The sequence below is a fragment of the Peromyscus leucopus genome, chromosome 1 (assembly GCF_004664715.2).
Source record: "Peromyscus leucopus breed LL Stock chromosome 1, UCI_PerLeu_2.1, whole genome shotgun sequence".
Lineage (NCBI taxonomy): Eukaryota > Metazoa > Chordata > Mammalia > Rodentia > Cricetidae > Peromyscus > Peromyscus leucopus.
Window position 1 is genome coordinate 34,077,417 of NC_051063.1, and position 16,811 is coordinate 34,094,227.

Consider the following 16,811-nt stretch of genomic DNA (forward strand, 5'->3'; position numbering starts at 1 on the left):
CACTCTGTAGTCTACAATAACACTTGTTCAGAAGAACAATACACTTGTTTCAAATGTGAAGACTTTTAATCCTCACATACTACATACTGTTTACCTTTCTATTTATTTATTTAACCTGGCGTGATCATACTCTAGACGACCTGGGAATTGAACCCGGTTCCTCTGGAACATCAGTCAGTGCTCTTAACTGCTGAGCCATCTCTCTCCACTGTTTACCTTTCTAAACATATTATCCTTAACATTTCTGACAACACAATCATAAAAGAATTTGCCAAAGCAGGAGTTGCATTTTCTTACATTGTTTTTTCTTCCAGTCTAATATGGCACAAAAAATACTCAGTTTCCTTACAAGCTGTCTACCTGGAGTTTGACTGTCTTCCATACTTTGAGTAATACCTGTTATGTGTTGACAGACAGTAGAGATAAATACTACAGCAAGTCAGGCAAACAGTGCATACCTATAATCTCAGCAGTATGTGGGAGGTGCAGGCAGGACTATCAGAAATCTGAGGCCATCTTGGGTTACATGACATCCTATTTCACTTGTCCTTATGGAATGTTTTAGCCCAACAAATGGGCCACAAATATTAGAAACAATTAGATGATAGTATTTCTACAAGTATAATGGGTATTATAAAAGAAAAGCAGGGGTGTCATGGGATATATAAAGATCTGATCTACTGCTGAGCATGCTGGCCCATGCCTGTAATCTCAGCACTTGAAAGACAGAGGCAGGAGAATCAGGAGTTCAAGGACAGCCTTGGCCTCAAAGCAAGTTTGATGCCCGTTCACACAACATGAAACCCTGTCTCAAAGAGACCTGATCTGCTACTACAGCAGATGAAGAATGGCTTCCTGGAGGAAGTCATGAGTACACTGAAGGAAGACTGATAATAGAGAGAGATAATCTGGCAAGGAGGGAAGAAAAATGACTGCCAACAGGGAAGAGAGCATATACAAAGGCAAGGAGTAGAAGGAAACACAGTATGTTAAAGGCACTGAAAGACAACCAGCCAACGTAACTCATGAGGATCGTAGCTGCAAGTACACCAGGGAGGCAGTTACCACACTTCTTCGGTTGAGATGATGGTTGAGACTAGGAGGGTTCTAGCAAAATCCAGAGAAAAGAAGATGTATTTGAGAAATACTTAAAAATGAACCAGTGTGACACTAAAGCCATGGCTCACTTAGTAGAGTTTTAAAGATGATAAATCTGAGATTTTTCTCAGTTGTGAGACAAAACAGTAATGCTGAGATTCTGAGCTTTGTTGCTCCCAAGGAGACAGACTTCTACTGTAACAAGTTTCACTAATGGCAGTAACATCTTAGCAAGTTCAATTTTAGAACATGTGCCAAAAAGGTATGACCAAGATTACAGTAAAATCAAGCATGTATTTAAAAAATAATTATATATTATAGGTACTCCCTCCCAACTGCCAGATAAAATTACTAGCATTTGCAAGGTACAGATTTATAATACCACCTTATATCATTCATTTTCTTCCCTTTGTACTTCTGTAAAAGTATGGTTTCAAGACTTAGGGGGAAGAGGAATTTATGCTGTGAGTCAAATAACTCCAAACATAAATTCATAAGACAACATTTTGTATCAGGAATATCACAGTATACCTGAGAACATTAAGGGGGAAAGGCAGCCACTGTATCTCTAAGATGCTACAATATCAAAGCAATATTGTCTCATGACACATGGTAACACTGGTAACCCAGGACATCAGTGCTGGCCTGGGGGCGCAGGTCAGTGGCAGGGCCCTCAGCTAGCTCTGCCAGGTGAGGGTCAATCCTCAGCACCAAACACAGAGGAAAAAGAAGAGGTAAACAACCTTTTGTATAAAAGTTGTATAAAAAGGAACGACTTCTACACAGATAACTGAGCAGGAAATAGTATCATACGTGCTCTGTTCTCTCATTTGAGGTGATAAACTGAAATTTCTACACATCATCTTTCTGTTTCATATCACCAGTATAAAAAAAATCTATTTGATTTAATGGTAGGCTTGAAGATTACAGGCAGCTTATAGTGCCCCTGACAAACAGACCATGTCAAAAATACCTGGTATTAGAAATTTATATTTAGCTCCCCTACTTCCATGGAGCAGAAACTTTATATAAATGGCTACGAAGAAATAATTTCTAGTGTTTTGCTTTAATAAACTAGTTCTCATAGGTCACCTAACATACATAGGCCTAGACCTACCTTAAGATTATATATTATAAGTTCAATTTCTTTTTCTTGTTTGCTTGTTATTTAAGTTCCCACAAAAAAAAACCTTTCTTGCAGGGCAGTGGTGGCGCACACCTTTAATCCCAGCACTCAGGAGGCAGATCTCTGTGAGTTTGAGGACAGCCTGGTCTACAGAGCTACTTCTAGGACAGCCAGGGATACACAAGAGAAATTCTATCTTGAAAAACAAAAACAGAAACAAAAAACCTTCTCAGTCTTCAATGGTCCAGGGCACATATATTTTTCTTGGATATTATCAGAAACCTAAAATGCTTACAGTTTTACAATGTATCTGACATGTTATGCTAAGACACAACAATTAACACTGTAGCTTCATATAATATACAAGAATCCTAATTAACAGCAGCATGAATGAAAAATCTCAGTCAAAACCCCAAGTTAGCCAGTGTTAAGTGTGAAAAAAAAAATAAGGGGCTGGGCAGTGGTGGCACATGCCTTTAATCCCAGCACTCGAGAGGCACAGGCAGATGGATCTCTGTGAGTTCAAGACCAGCCTGGGCTACAATGTTCCAGGAAAGGCACCAAAACACAGAGGAACCCTGTCTCAAAAAACCATAATTAATAAATAAATAAATAAATACATAAATAAATAAATTGAACAAACACTTTCAAAATGATTATCAGTAAAATCTAGAAATGCATGTCTTATGAATGTCTCTACTGTCTATGAGTGGTTTTAGTAAAAATGCCATATGTGCAATGATGAGGTGATACACATAATTACCTACAGTAACCAGGTCCTGGAACTGTCAATCAGCACTCATGGGGAGGAACCTGGTGAGTATCTAATACAGCTTATTTTACACATGAAAATAGTAAGGGATGGAAGAAAAGTGCAATGATGTCATAGATCTCATTTCTAGAAGACAGGGATCCAAACACATAATATGACAGAACCGAGGCCCAGTTTCCTATATGGCACTCTTTCCATAAATGTAAAAAAAAAAAAAAAAAAAAAAAAAAAAATCTTACATTTTGTTTAAATCTTGTGGTGATCTGAATGCTTGGCCCCAGTTGGTGAACTGTTTGGGAAGGATTAAGAGGTGTGGCTTTATTGGAGGAGTGTGTCACGGGGAGGGGGGGGGCAGGCTTGAAGGTTTCAAAAGCCCACATCATCCCCCAGTTAGGCGCTCTGTCTGTCTGTCTGTCCCTCTGTCTGTCTCTCTCTCTCTGCCTTGTGCTTATGGATTAGATGTAAGTTCTCAGCTATGCTCCAGCACCATGCCTGCCTGCCTGCTGCCACGCTCCCCACCATGACGGTCATAGACTCATCTGAAACAGTAAAGAAACCCCCAATAAATTCTTCTGTAAGTTGCCTTGGCTGTGGCGCTTATCACAGGAATAGAAAAGTAACTATGATAAATCTACATATGGATTGAAAGATAAATTCCTAAATACATCTTAATTTTTAACAGTATAACCAGAAAAATTACAAAGACAAGCAAGTATGTGTTCTAAATGTATACCATTATATATTTAAATGTACACACACACACACACACACACACACACATCATACAACAAGAGATCACCTAGACTCACAAGTACAGCATCTTTTTTTTTTTTTTTTTTTTCAGCAGTTTCTTGTAGCTTGCGTTCTAGCTCACTGTAGCAGCTCTAATACAGAATGTGCTCTAGTTATTAAATAAAAATAACATTTAAACATAATTATATTTTTAATAAAAGTATCAGTCTTGAGAAAACACGTAGCTCTACAGGTGTGACTAAAGGGGGGAAAATAAATCCAGTTTTGTCTCAAGGATGTCGAAATGCAGAATAGAAAGATTCAACCTCATGGTTTGCAACTGTTATCTACAGAAACCCAGAAACCTAGGGTTTTCTGCATTTAGAGCTTGGATGCTACTCTGTCAACATCCTCAACCCAAGCTACCTTGCTGGAGCTCCCCACAGCCTGCAGGGATCTGTAGTTACTCAACCCTGGCCAAACGAATTAATCTTTTTATTCTCTAGACAATGTTTACAGGATGAGAAATAAAGGTTTCATTTAACTTCCTCTTATCAATGGAAAAACACCCTTCTCTTAAGAAAGGTTTCTTGAAAACTGCATATCGACATAAATCCTTGGGATATACTGGCTTTCTGGAACCAAAATACTGAAGTGTCAGCCAGACACTAACCAAAAGGGGAAGTCAATTACGCTTCGGCACCTCTAGACAAACATGTTTTGGGAAAAAAATCCGTCCTAGAGGGCAGGAATCTTCCTTATGTTTACTTTAAAAACCTCCTTACCAACCAGTTTCCATTAAATAAGATGCAAATGTTACACCCAATGGTCCTTCCCCTCCTCCTCCTTAACAAATGGACTAGGTCCATTAACATATCTAAATATTTTCATTTCTTTAACAAAGCCTTGATTCTCTTTTATATCTCACCAGGGCTATTTCTGGTTTTTAAAAATTCTTCTTGGACTATCATAAACTTGGAAAGAAAAATAAAAGCTGGTCCAAGATTACTCTTAGCATGTGGCTACAAGCATGGGCACAGCCTACCAAGCCTCAATTTCCAGTCCTCTAGGTTGAAGATGGGGGACACTGTAACAATACCAGCAAGAACATTTTAATTGCTTTTTTAAGATTCTACTCCTTTTTCCCCCACACAAAGCCAGGGTATGGTTTCTGCATTTCATTTTTAAGAAGGAAATCCCAGGGTGGCGGTGCTCTGGGTTGGTCCCGGCCCTGGGGTCTGTGCTCCTTCCCTCCCCTTCCCTTCCCTCAGCTCCCCAAACTCACCTGTTGGCAGTGCTGGTGGTGCTGCTCCCACTGTTGTGTTTCTGTGCCCGGCTCAACCTCCGTGGGGGCTTCGAATGCTGCAGCCGGGGGCTCGGCATGGAGGGGAACGATGAGGCGTAGCCATGTTCACACTCTAGAAACAGCAAGAAGCAGGGAAAGGTATAAGAAGAATACAGACAGCCAAATCCATGGATCTACAAATCCAAGGTCCTGCAATAACACATTTTTTGAAAGTAGAAAATGTAAAATTTTTTCTACTCTTTCTGATTAGGAGATAAAATCCCAGTGTTCAGCCAATGTTGGTACATCCCTTTAATCCCAGGAGGCTGAGACAAGAAGATCCTGAGTCCAAGGCCAGCCTGGGTTATACAACAAGACCCTACCCTAAGGAACAAATTCCATTCGTTGCCTGAACATCAATCTGGTGGTATGTACAGACCCAACCCGATGCCCGATACCTCGTCTAAACCAAATTCCGCCCTCCTCTCCAAAACATTTATTCCAAGAATTCCTTTAAAAAGAAAATATTTTTACGTGTATTTAAGTGTGCAGGAGTCTATGTACCTGCACCATATGTATGCATGTTTTCTGGGAAGCCCGAAGAAACGATGGCTCTCCTGGAACTGAACCGAATGTGGGTCCCCATTACAGCAGCAAGGACTGTAAGCGGCTGAGCCATCTCTCCAGCACCAAGGATTCTTTTTAAAAATCCTATTTTCTAACACCGGTTACCCATGCACCCCAAAAGATTTCACTTGCCTTATAAAAAACAAAAACAAACAAACAAAAAACCCTTCGTTTGATGAGGCTCCGCATTTTTGTGTGTTTCAACTCTTTCGATCACAAAGTCTTAGGAAGGACCTTTCTCTCCTGACAACAGCATTCCTGCTCTTCACACCCCAATACCCCAGTCTCTCCATTTCTCCTTCGGTCTTCGCCTCTAATGCAATCCCATCTCACAGCACGTCGAACGCTGCGTCCCTCCCGCTGCTCTCCTGGGGGACATTTTCTGCCCAGGACTCTCGCAGGCCCCGCCTCCTGCACCCACACCTCCCCAGCTCCCTACCCACTCATCTCAAGTTGCCAGAGCTCTCGTCCAGCGCCCTCCGACCTCTCCTCGGGTCCTCCCCTCGAGCCCCCTCTCCTCTGCCCAAGCTCCCGCTCACACCGCATGCACGCAAGCACACCTGCCGGCCCTCGCTCGCGGGCTTCTTACACGCCTCCACTTGGGAACTCACCTGCACTCCTGAGCAGAGCTCCTTCCCGGCGCGCCCACCTCTCCACCGCCGCACCCACCTCTCCACCCGCGCGCGCACCTCTTCTCTCTCTCTCGCGCGCGCGCGCCCCACACAGACACGCACACTTCTTCCCACACGCGCGTGCCCCTCTTGCCGCGCGCGGGCGCGTATCTCCCCTCACCGGTGCACGCACTTCCACACACGCGCGCACCTCCCCTCACTAGCCGCGCAGCACTCCCGCGCGGGGCCCGAGGCGGCTGTCGCCCAGCCGTTACCTCGCTCCCTGCGCTCCAAAAACTCGGCGGCCTCCAGCAGGCGCTGCACGTTGATCATCCGCACCCGCTCCATGGGCTCCGCGCTCCCGCCCCCGGCCGATAGGAGGCGCCACAAACGGCTACAGTCCCACGACGCCCCGGGACATGTGCGGCGGGCGGGCGGGCCAGCTCGGCCCCGGCTCGGCGCGCTCTCCGCCGCCCTAGCCGTGCCCGCCGCGCCCGCCGCGCAGCTTGCAGCCCGCGCGCCGTTTGTTTACTTCTCCGCGCGAGCACGGGGGAGGGACCCGAGCAGCGGCGAGGACCGCCCCTTCCGATGCCTCCTGGGAAATGTAGTCCAGTTCCCCCCCTCGCCGCCACTGCACTTCGGGAGTCTAGGGACGGGGTCGCCTCAGTGCGCTTGCGCATGGGGAAACTCCGCGATGGCCTCTGGGAGTTGTAGTCTCTCTTTGGCTTTCGTTTTCTCGTTCAAGGATGGAAAGACTAAGAACTTACATGACTTTGCTTCTGAGGAAAAAGAGTTGGTTGAGCTTTGGGTCCGATCATAAGGAGACTCATTTCTTAGCTGATGCTCAGGGCCTAGAGCATTCATTCTTGAACTGAATCTGTCCTCTATATACTGCTTTCTTGTGGAACTCTAATGCCTCGGTTTCCTCACCCACTAACAGGAAAGTAGCGTATCTGCAAAGGCTGCGTCACAGATACACTTGAGAACCAAAAATCGCTGTTCAGAAACTTGAGATCATTTAATGAGAGCCAGAGAGGACGTCCATGCGGCCCTCCCCCTCAGTGGCGATGCTGACAAAAGGCTTTCTAACCTCTTCTTTTTGGACTGTATTCTTCCTCGGTATCTCAGTGTTTTTAGACAGAAAACCTGTTCTGATGCTTCAAGGAAAGGACATAAAGATATGATATTGGAATCATACTAATCTCAGTTCGAATTGGAGCTCTGGCTGTGTGGACTCTTGAAGCTCCTTTTCCTCTTATATAAAATGGGTTTAATTCTTCCATTTATGCATGGTGTTGAGGTCAAAAGCGTGCCAGGCACTGAACCAGACTTTATGTTTATGGTACTGAAAGAAACAGACATGGAGTTTGTTCCCAGGAAACATATATATTTAGTAAGCTTCCTTGTGAAGTCTAAATGAAATAATTCTATCAGTAGGTACATTCTAAGCACCCAGTAAACAGAAACTATGATGATTGCTCCTCTCCTGCTCTTCTCCTGAAAGGTAACTGACAACAGGGACTTTAAAAAACAGGGAGAGCCAGGAGGTAGTGGTGCACGACTTAAACCCAGCACTCAGGAGGCCATCCTGGTCTACAGAGCTAGTTCCAGGACAGCCAGGGCTACACAGAGAAACCCTGTCTCAAAAAACCAAAAGGAAAGAACAAAAAGCAGGGAGCACACTGAAAAGCAGCCACTCTGTTCTCTACCACCGCCCTCTTTTCCAAGGCCCCCGTCTAAGGGATGTCTCGACCTTGGCACTATTGACACTTGGATGGTTCCTCCTGGGAGCTGGGGTCTGTTCTGTGCATCGTTGGATGCTCAGCAGCATCCCTAGCCTCTACCCACTAGATGCCAGTAGCACACCACCACCCCTTGGGCATGACAACCCAAAATGCCTCCAGATATTGCCACATGTCCCGTGAGACACAAAACCACACCAGCTGAGAACTCTGGGGAAAGCAAGCAAGATGATTGGAGTGCTGCATGCTCTAGGAGCAAGTGGGAGCTGTGGAAACCAGTCATGACCTGTCTCTGGTCATGTTCACCTGCTCCTCCTGGTGAGGAGACAACGTCCCCTTCCTTGTGGTCATGTTATGGCTACTGCAAAAAAATACATCTTGGGATGGATCACTTACCCTCTCAAAAATGTTATGGGTTTGTGCTGTATGTTTAATTCTCTCTCTCTCTCTCTCTCTCTCTCTCTCTCTCTCTCTCTCTCTCTCTCCTCCTTCATGAGCAGTGTCTCCAGTGAGGTCACAGGCCCTTTTAAATATTACACTTGGCACAACATTTAAGAAATAGATGTTCATCAAATTCAGGGAGACCCAAAAGGAGAGGTGTTCACAAGCCGCAGTGGGGCAGGAGGACTTTTGTAGACTTTAAAGAAGGGACTGTGCTTTTTCAGCTGTTGGATAGGTCGTAGGGTTTTCCCATTGCGTACTGATAACAATAGCCCTTCCTTCCCAGCCAAGGACATTACTGGGTAGAGGTAAGAAGAAAGTGTGTGTGTGTGTGTGTGTGTGTGTGTGTGTGTGTGTGTGTGTGTGTGTGTTTCACTCTGCCAGGTAAGTGGGCTCACACTTTTAAGCCCGGCACTCGGGAGGTAGAGGCAGGCCTGGTCTCCAGAGTGAGTTCCAGGACAGCTGGAATTACATAGAGAGAACCTGTCTCAAAAAAACAAACAAACAAACATTCACTCAGAACACCTGAGTTGGAAATAAAAAAACATGTAAGGTTAAAGGCCAGCTGTGGTGGTACAATCCTTTAACTCCAGCCTCTTGGGAGGCAGAGGCAGATGGATTTCTGTGAGTTCAAGACTAGCCTGGCCTACACAGTAAGTTAGTGTGTTCCAGGTCAACCAGGGTTATACTGTGAGACCCTGTCTGGTCGAGGGGGCAGAGAAAAGGAAGATGAGCTTAAAAGTTCACTTTTACCACTTGCAGAAACCCTTAAAATTTTCAACTCCAGTGGTGGTGGTGGCGCATGCCTTTAATCCCAGCACTCGGGAGGCAGAGCCAAGCAGATCTCTGTGAATTCGAGGCCAGCCTGGGCTACAGAGTGAGTTCCAGGAAAACCCCCAAAGCTACACAGAGAAACTCTGTCTCAAAAAACAAAAACAAAACAAAACAAAAATTCAACTCCAAATTCCAAGGACTCTGGGAATTTAAGTCACTTTTATAGCAAGTGACAGTTTACTGTACCCAATGGCAGGTACACCTGTGACAAGAGTCACCGAAGGCCACCTGCATGTGTGGAGGAGCACTGTCAATGGTGACAGTGGCTGACACATGGACAGAAACCTCCATCCTTTCCATGTGCAATTAAAGAGGCTGCTATCCACCCACGCACGCGCGCGCACACACACACACACACACACACACACACACACACACCCTCCAAGCTCTGTGTTAGCCAGGGGGAGCCCAGAGGCAGCCATGGCTCTGCTTTTGTTCAGATGAAGCCAATTTGCACTACAAACATGGTTGGCAAACAGGAAAGCAAGGGTTCCATGTCCCCAGACACAAGAACTGGGATCTTTCCAGTCTCTGGGTCCACCCTATCACTAAAGAGAATCAGTCTCTCTGTCTCTGTCTGTCTCTGTCTCTCTGTCTCTCTGCCTCTCTCTGTCTCTGTCTCTCTCTGTCTCTCTCTGTCTCTGTCTCTCTCTGTCTCTCTGTCTCTCTCTCTCTCTCTCTCTCTCTCTCTCTCTCTCTCTCTCTCTCTCTCTCTCTCTCTCGTTTGTGTGTGTGTGTGTGTGTGTCTTCCTCTCCCTCTCCATTTGAAAATAGCAAAAATCCCCCAGCTCTACCGAAATCGAAGGTGGATGGGGACAGTCTGCCTCTGAAGAGGCAGTCCAAGCTCTCACTTTTAGGGTCCTTCCTGCCCTTCCACTCCCCAGTACAGTTTAGTAGATGCCAATTCCCAAGTGATATATTGCAAACTCATACATGGAGGCTGATTAGCATACAGTCTCCGCAGACAGGTGAGATGGAGAAAGGAGGAAAAGTCTGTGGAGTTCAGTTACAAGTCCACAGACGTTGTTGTTGAGGACACTGGGGTTGTTCCGGTTCTGAATCTGCAAAGTGCTTACCTTGTAGGCACAGTTTTCAGCAATTATCTGTAATGATTTCAGAGAACCAGGGTTTGGGCAGGGGAGCATGAATTCCGAGGTCCTAGAAATCAACTGCACAAAGTTACCCATTTTTCCACACACAGATACACCCACTCCCATATGAAGGCAGCAGCCTCCTCTTCCTCCAGGGTCCACAAATGTGAAAAGCTACAGAAAGCCTTGGCTGTGCCCAGTGAGTCAGCCTTGTCTAACTTAGAGCATAAGCGCTCAAGTCAGCGGCAGCTCGGAGCAGCCGGGCTGTGTGCAGCCGAGATAAATTTGGGTCTAAAGGGATGACGTAATGCTAAACCCGAGAGGTGGCTGCCGTCTCCCAGGGCTCCAGTCGCCACGGCTGCCGGCTGACTTCCCAACCACATGGAAACGAACCAAGCGACCCAGGTGCCCAGGCTGGGGAGAAAGGGAGAGGGCGGGGAGGGGGGTAGTGGCAGAGGAGGCAGTGGTTAATCCCAGAGCGCTGAATCTGGAAGTTTGTTGTTTTTAACTCCAGTTTTTCTGGTGAGATCAGAAAACTGGCAAAGGCTCGGACAGCTGCACCTGACTTCCATCCTGACCCCATCTCTTGCTTTAGAAGAGGGTTTTTTACATTATATTAAATAGCCCTTATTACGGCTGCCTATTTCAGTGATTTTAACGGTGTACTAATCTCTCAACTGTTACCTTTTTTTTTTCTTTTTTCTTTGCATGAACTTGGATCCAAGAAGTCTGCATTGCAGGATTCTGTTAATGTGCACTTCTAAGTAGTTTGCTTACTAAGAACACACCTCAAACCAAACCCTGGTGGGGGGGCACCATGGGGGGTGGTAAGGAATTCAAAAGGGATTGGGTAGATTGATGCCAAGTGAATGTTCCTCCAAAATGTTTCATAGTTTGTGTCCTGCAAATCTATCACTAAACTGACTTCTCAGCCCAAGAGTCCATTTTTTCAGTTCAGAACATCCAGGCTCAGAGAAGTATGCCAACATGCCAAATGCCACACAGTTGACACACCCATGAGAAAGAGTTGAGACCTAGGCCTTAAGCTGTATGCTCCCTTCTCATCTCTAGAATTTTCTTTCCTGATTGACTCAAGTTTCAAAGGAAAAGGGATACACACACACACTCTGAAGTGGAGTAAGTTTTCAGATCCTTTAGGTCCTAGGGGCCCCAACCTCGGTCCTTTAAATGTCACAATTAAGTAACACTCTTAAAGGGTCTGAACGACTCCCAAATCACTTTTCCTCAGACCCACTCAGGGTCCCTCTCTAGCGATACAGTTCCTACCCCGGGGCCCTGACTATGACACAGCTACCTTCCTTAGGAATGCCGGGAGTCCTTTGCTCAAGATCTCATCTTTGCTGCTCAATGTGTCATGTGATCTCCTGTCATCTGTTTTTGTAGTCATTTATGCTGGTAGATCTCACCAAGTCAACGATGCCCGAGCACATGACCTGGTCAACCAGGGGATGCTATTTTTTTGGAGTCTTGCTCAAACCTATAATTTATGTTTTATTTAGAATTTTTTGCCTATATTCAAGAACAGGAATAAACTAGAAAAGGCTGAGGTGTGGCTCAGTGACAAGAGCTTGCCCAGCCTTCTCAAGGTCCTAAACTCAATCCCTAACATCACAAAAACAAACAAATAAATAAATTGTAATTCTTGTTTTAAGATAGGGTCTAATGTAGCCCAGGCTAGCCTCAAACTCTTTAAGTAGCCAAGGATGACCTTGAACTCCTTGATCCTCCTGTCTCCACCTCCCCAAGTTCTGTGATTACAGGCATGTGCCATCATACCAGGATAGCTCATTTTTCAGGTTTTGCTAGTGTAAAGATTCTTTTTTCCCCGTTTTTTTAAACTAACTTCCTATTAATGTGTGTGTGTGTGTGTGTGTGTGTGTGTGTGTGTGTGTGTCCACACTCGTGCATATGAGTGCATGCCCATTCAGAGGTCAGAGGAGGACTCTGAGTGTCCTGCCTTGTCGTTCCCCGCCGTGTCCTCTTGAGACAAGGTCGCCGATGGAACCTGGAGCTTGCTGCTCCTCGGCCGAGCTGAATGGCCAACAAAACCAGCAACCCTTCTGTGTCCTCCTGCAGTCGCCCAGTGCTGGAGTCACAATCATGCAGACTTTTACCTGAGTGTTGGGGATCACAAGGAACCCTGGTTCTAAGCTTGTGCAGCAGGCCATTACCTACTGACTAGCCCCACCTCAATTAGAAGCAACTTGATTGATTTTAAAGCCTTCAAAATTAATAAATAAATGAAATAAAATAATAAAAAGAGCTGAGTGTCTTGGGACACACTTTTTTTTTTTTTTTACAGAGCTGAGGACCGAACCCAGGGCCTTGAGCTTGCTAGGCAAGCACTCTACCACTGAGCTAAATCCCCAACCCCAAGGGACACACTTTAATACTAGAATTAATTCCAGAAGGCAGAAGCAGGCACATCTCTGTGAATTTGAAGCCAGCCTGATCTACACAGCAGTTCCAGGCCAGGGGGAATATGTAATGAGGCCCTGACTCAAACAAGAACAAACTAACTAACTAAACTTAAACCTAAAACTCTGCCAGAGGCCAACCCCACTGCTAAGACTGGGCCTCACGTTCTTGCTATGGCCCTAGGTCTGGCCACTCTCTTTTTTCCCTTTCAGGAGCCTCGCCAGGAGTGGCCCTTCCCCCGCCCTCTGTTGATATCACCACCCCTTTCCCGATGGCACAGACTGGTGAAGGGCCATAGTAGGGCCATAGCACTAAGTCACACACCTAGCCCCTTCTGCTTCAGGTCTTCGGGCTTAGCCTCAGGTGCAGCATTTACAATAAAAAAAAAAAAAAAAAAAAAAAAAAAACCACGCAGGTTCTTGCTCATCTGAAGATATGGATGATGTCGCCTCACCCCACTTGGAGCGCCAACCTTGATTCTAGAGTGTTAGGAGTCTCAACAGAGCCTAGAACAAAATGAATCCATTTACCAACTTGCTACCATGTAACTGTGTCTGAGTCAGTGTTTGCAGCAACTCTTATACAGGAAAACGTTCGATTGGGGTTGTACAGTTTCCATTATCGTCATGACGGGATGCACGGCCGTGTGCAGGCAGACACGGGTGCCAGAGAGGTAGCTGAGGGTTCTACATCTGCATCCGCAGGCAGCAGGAAGAGACAGTGACACACTGGGCCTGGCTTGAGCATCTGCAACCTCAAAGCCCACCCCCAGTGACACTCCTAAGAGCCTGTGAGGGCACTTCATTCAAACCACCACAAACTGTATGCACGGCGGCACTGCTTCTCCAGACAGCTTTCAACCCTCAGCACATCTCTGAGATTCCTGTTTCACAGATGAGGCCCAGAAAGTCACACAGGCGGTGACTAGATCCAAAGCCAGATCTTCTGAACTGCTCCCCCCAACACACACACACACACACACACACACACACACACACACACACACATTTGGCTAGGCAGAATTGGTTAGGTCTATGGTCTCCACCTGAGGTGGCTGAGCTAGGTCTCAACTTATTCTTCCAGGTGGCCTGGGGAATGTGTCAGAATGGGATGTCTGTGGTATTTAGTGGTGGGAACAAAGAACACTAAACCCTGCAGTCTTCTAGACTATTCTGCATTTCTGTGTAAACAACAGCTCTCAGCTTTTGTTTTATTTTATGGCTTTTTCTAGAGACAAGGTCTCACCATATAGCCAAGGCTATCCTAATAGTTGCCAACTATCCCAGGCTGTCCTTAAATCTAAAATCCTCCTGCCTCAGCCTCCCCAGTGCTGGGATGGTGGCTATGAACCACCCACGACTGGTGCAATAGTGTTCTTGTTAACAGCTAGCTCAGAATATTCATCATCCATTCAGCAAACAGTCCCTAGATATCCACTGTGTGCTATGCAGGGATGAACAAAACGGAGCTTGCTCCCTCTCCTCAGGGTGCCTATAGTCTAGCCACACAGACTGATGATAAGCACGTAAAACCGTAAATCATGGTAAGTGGGCTAAGGGTTAAATGATAAAGAACCATGGTAAATGCAGATTCTAACTTGGCAGATGGGATGGAGCCTGGGAAGCTAAGACATGTGGGAGGTAAGACTGCCTGTCCTAGAGATCCCTATACTCTGAACAGCAGGGATGAAAGTTATGGCAAGGAGTTTGGCTTTCATCCTAAGTGAGGTGGGAAGTACACCGTGGAAGGGTTTCCAGCAAGTGAGTGACATGAACCTGGTCATAGTCAACACCACTCCTGTTTCCAGAGCTCTGCTCAGGACAGGGGAGGCTGGGCCCATGCTGTCTGACAGGAACCACCTGGCCCACACTGTCCAGCAACAGCTGGACATCAAGCTCATCTCGGAAATTCACACAGTCGGGTGCTAGGGAAGTTCCCAGGAATCCCCAAGGATGACCCCAGCTTAGACTACTAGCAGTAGTGGAGAGGGTGCCTGAGCTGGCTTACCCCAGTGATCAGATCAGTGAATACCCTAACTGTCATCCCAGAGCCTTCATCTGGTAACTGGTGGAAGCAGATGCAGAGATCCACAGCCAAGCACCAGGCCGAGCTCCAGGAGTCCAGTCAAAGAGAGAGAAGAGGGATTCTGTGAGCAAGGGGCATCAAGAGCATGATGCGGAAACCTATAGAGACAACCAAACCAAACTAGTGAGAACTCATGAACTGTGGACCAATAGCTGTGGAGCCTCCACGGGACTGGACTAGGCCCTCTGCATAAGTGAGACAGTTGTGTAGCTTAATCTGCTTAAGGGTTCCCCTGGCAGTAGGATCAGGATCCATCCCTGGTGCATGAGCTGGCTTTCTGGAGCCCATTACCTATGGTGGGACACCTTGCACAGCCTTGAAGCAGGGAGAGGGGCTTGGACTTGCCTCTACTGAATGTACCAGGCTCTGCTGACTCTCCATGGAAGGTCTTACCATGCTGGAGGAGGTAATGGGGAGCAGGATGTGGGGGGAAGGCTGGAGGCAAGAAAGAGGGATCTGTGGTTGGTATGTAAAATGAATAAAAAATTCCTTAATAATGAAAAAGAAATCCACACTGCCTTTCTGCAGAAGCCCTTGGCACCAAGCACCACCCAGCCCAGTTGCCCTACAAGCTGGGGCGTCCCAGGAAGTCTTGGAGTCTGACAGGGTGTGGATCCACAGCCCTGACAGCCAACCTGTAGCACCACAGGTGCCCTACTGGTTGGGCGGGTTTCTCAGAGGGTGCCAGCAAGGTGGCATAAGCAAGCAAGCAAAACTACCCCAGACCATCAGTCTCCAGGGAATGGCTTCTGTGTCAATGCTGGAAACCCTGGAACTCTCTAGCTGCTTCTCTCCGCTCCAGGATGAATGGGGAGAAAAGGAAGTCACTCGAGGGAGATATCTTCCTGGAGCCTTCAACCCATACCACAAACACTCCAGATTCCATTTCTTGCCTCTTGTTAACTTCCAGCCCCCTAAGGCTCTCCCCAAGCCCCTCAGGAAGAACAGTGGGTTTAAGTCCCAGACCCACTACTGTTAGCATGTGGGCTTGGGAAAGTGAGCCAGCCTTGCTAAGGCTGAAGCTCTGGGCAGCTCTAAAAATGAAGGTAACTACAGACCTGCTGATTGCATGTTTGTGAGGATTTAATACAGCGTGCTTAGCATTGCGCTGGCACATAGTAAATGCCCAGTGAAAGGGGGGCATTCGCACCATTCCAAGAGAGCACTTACTTGTCAGAGCTGTCTTGGAGCCTGGTTATCAGACTCCCAGGAGATAGACTAGAATTGGGTATTGGTTTCTGTCTGGCTAATACTTGAACTGGAATATGCACCTGACCTGGAGAGCTGACACACTCCACTCTCAGAGCACCAAGCACGGAGTTTGGCTCTTGGCCGTCTTAGATATTTCTCTTTGTGTGGCTGGTCAAAAAGGATGAAGGAAAGCTGTACACATGGCACTCAGAATTTAAGGGCCTCACGTGGCAGGGGTGGCCAGGCTGCTGTGGGAGCTGTTCTGTAGCTCTGGCCCCTGCAGAGATAAAAACAAGAACAACCCCAGCTCCTGCTTGCCACGTGTGGCTAGAAGTCACCTAGCCCGGGCCTGCCCTCTACTTTGGTACAATAGCCTGTCTGTCGGGACTCGCAAGCCATCTTCAGTCCTGTGGCCTTGTAATGACAATAAATACACAAAGTAAAACATTTCAAATAAGAGATAGTCCAAATCTCTCCTTCTTGGTTCAAATTAGAATCTCCTAATCTCATCCTCCCTCAGGACAGTGTGTTTATCTTTCTAATTTTGCTGTGCTTCAATTCCTTAGGAGACACGGGTGCTTCGTGGCCAAGGGCGTGCTATCTGGGCTGTGGACTGGGTATTGTGACCTGGTGGAAATCATCCTCCGAGCGCAGGAGGGTCCATTAGATCTGCTGAAGTTAGAAACACAAACACAAAAACATAAAGCTTTTTCAGTGTTTGGTTGGGGTTCAGCTGT

At 46.6% G+C, this 16,811-nt stretch overlaps 1 protein-coding gene across 3 annotated transcripts in view; it reads right to left on the reverse strand.

Moving 5' to 3' along the window:
- Window positions 1-16,811, reverse strand: part of Mxi1 (MAX interactor 1, dimerization protein) — a 69,373-nt gene that overhangs the window by 42,560 nt on the left and 10,002 nt on the right. Inside the window, exons 1-2 of one of the 3 annotated variants that reach the window (XM_028875058.2) lie at window positions 6,527-6,829; window positions 5,014-5,146 (exon numbers count right to left, since the gene is read on the reverse strand). In XM_028875058.2, the coding sequence (XP_028730891.1) occupies window positions 5,014-5,146; window positions 6,527-6,599 (206 nt within the window). In that variant the 5' untranslated portion in view covers window positions 6,600-6,829. Of the gene's footprint in view, window positions 1-5,013; window positions 5,147-6,251; window positions 6,275-6,526; window positions 6,830-16,811 lie in introns of those variants that run through there. The other 2 variants (XM_028875059.2, XM_028875057.1) reach the window with 2 other exon arrangements.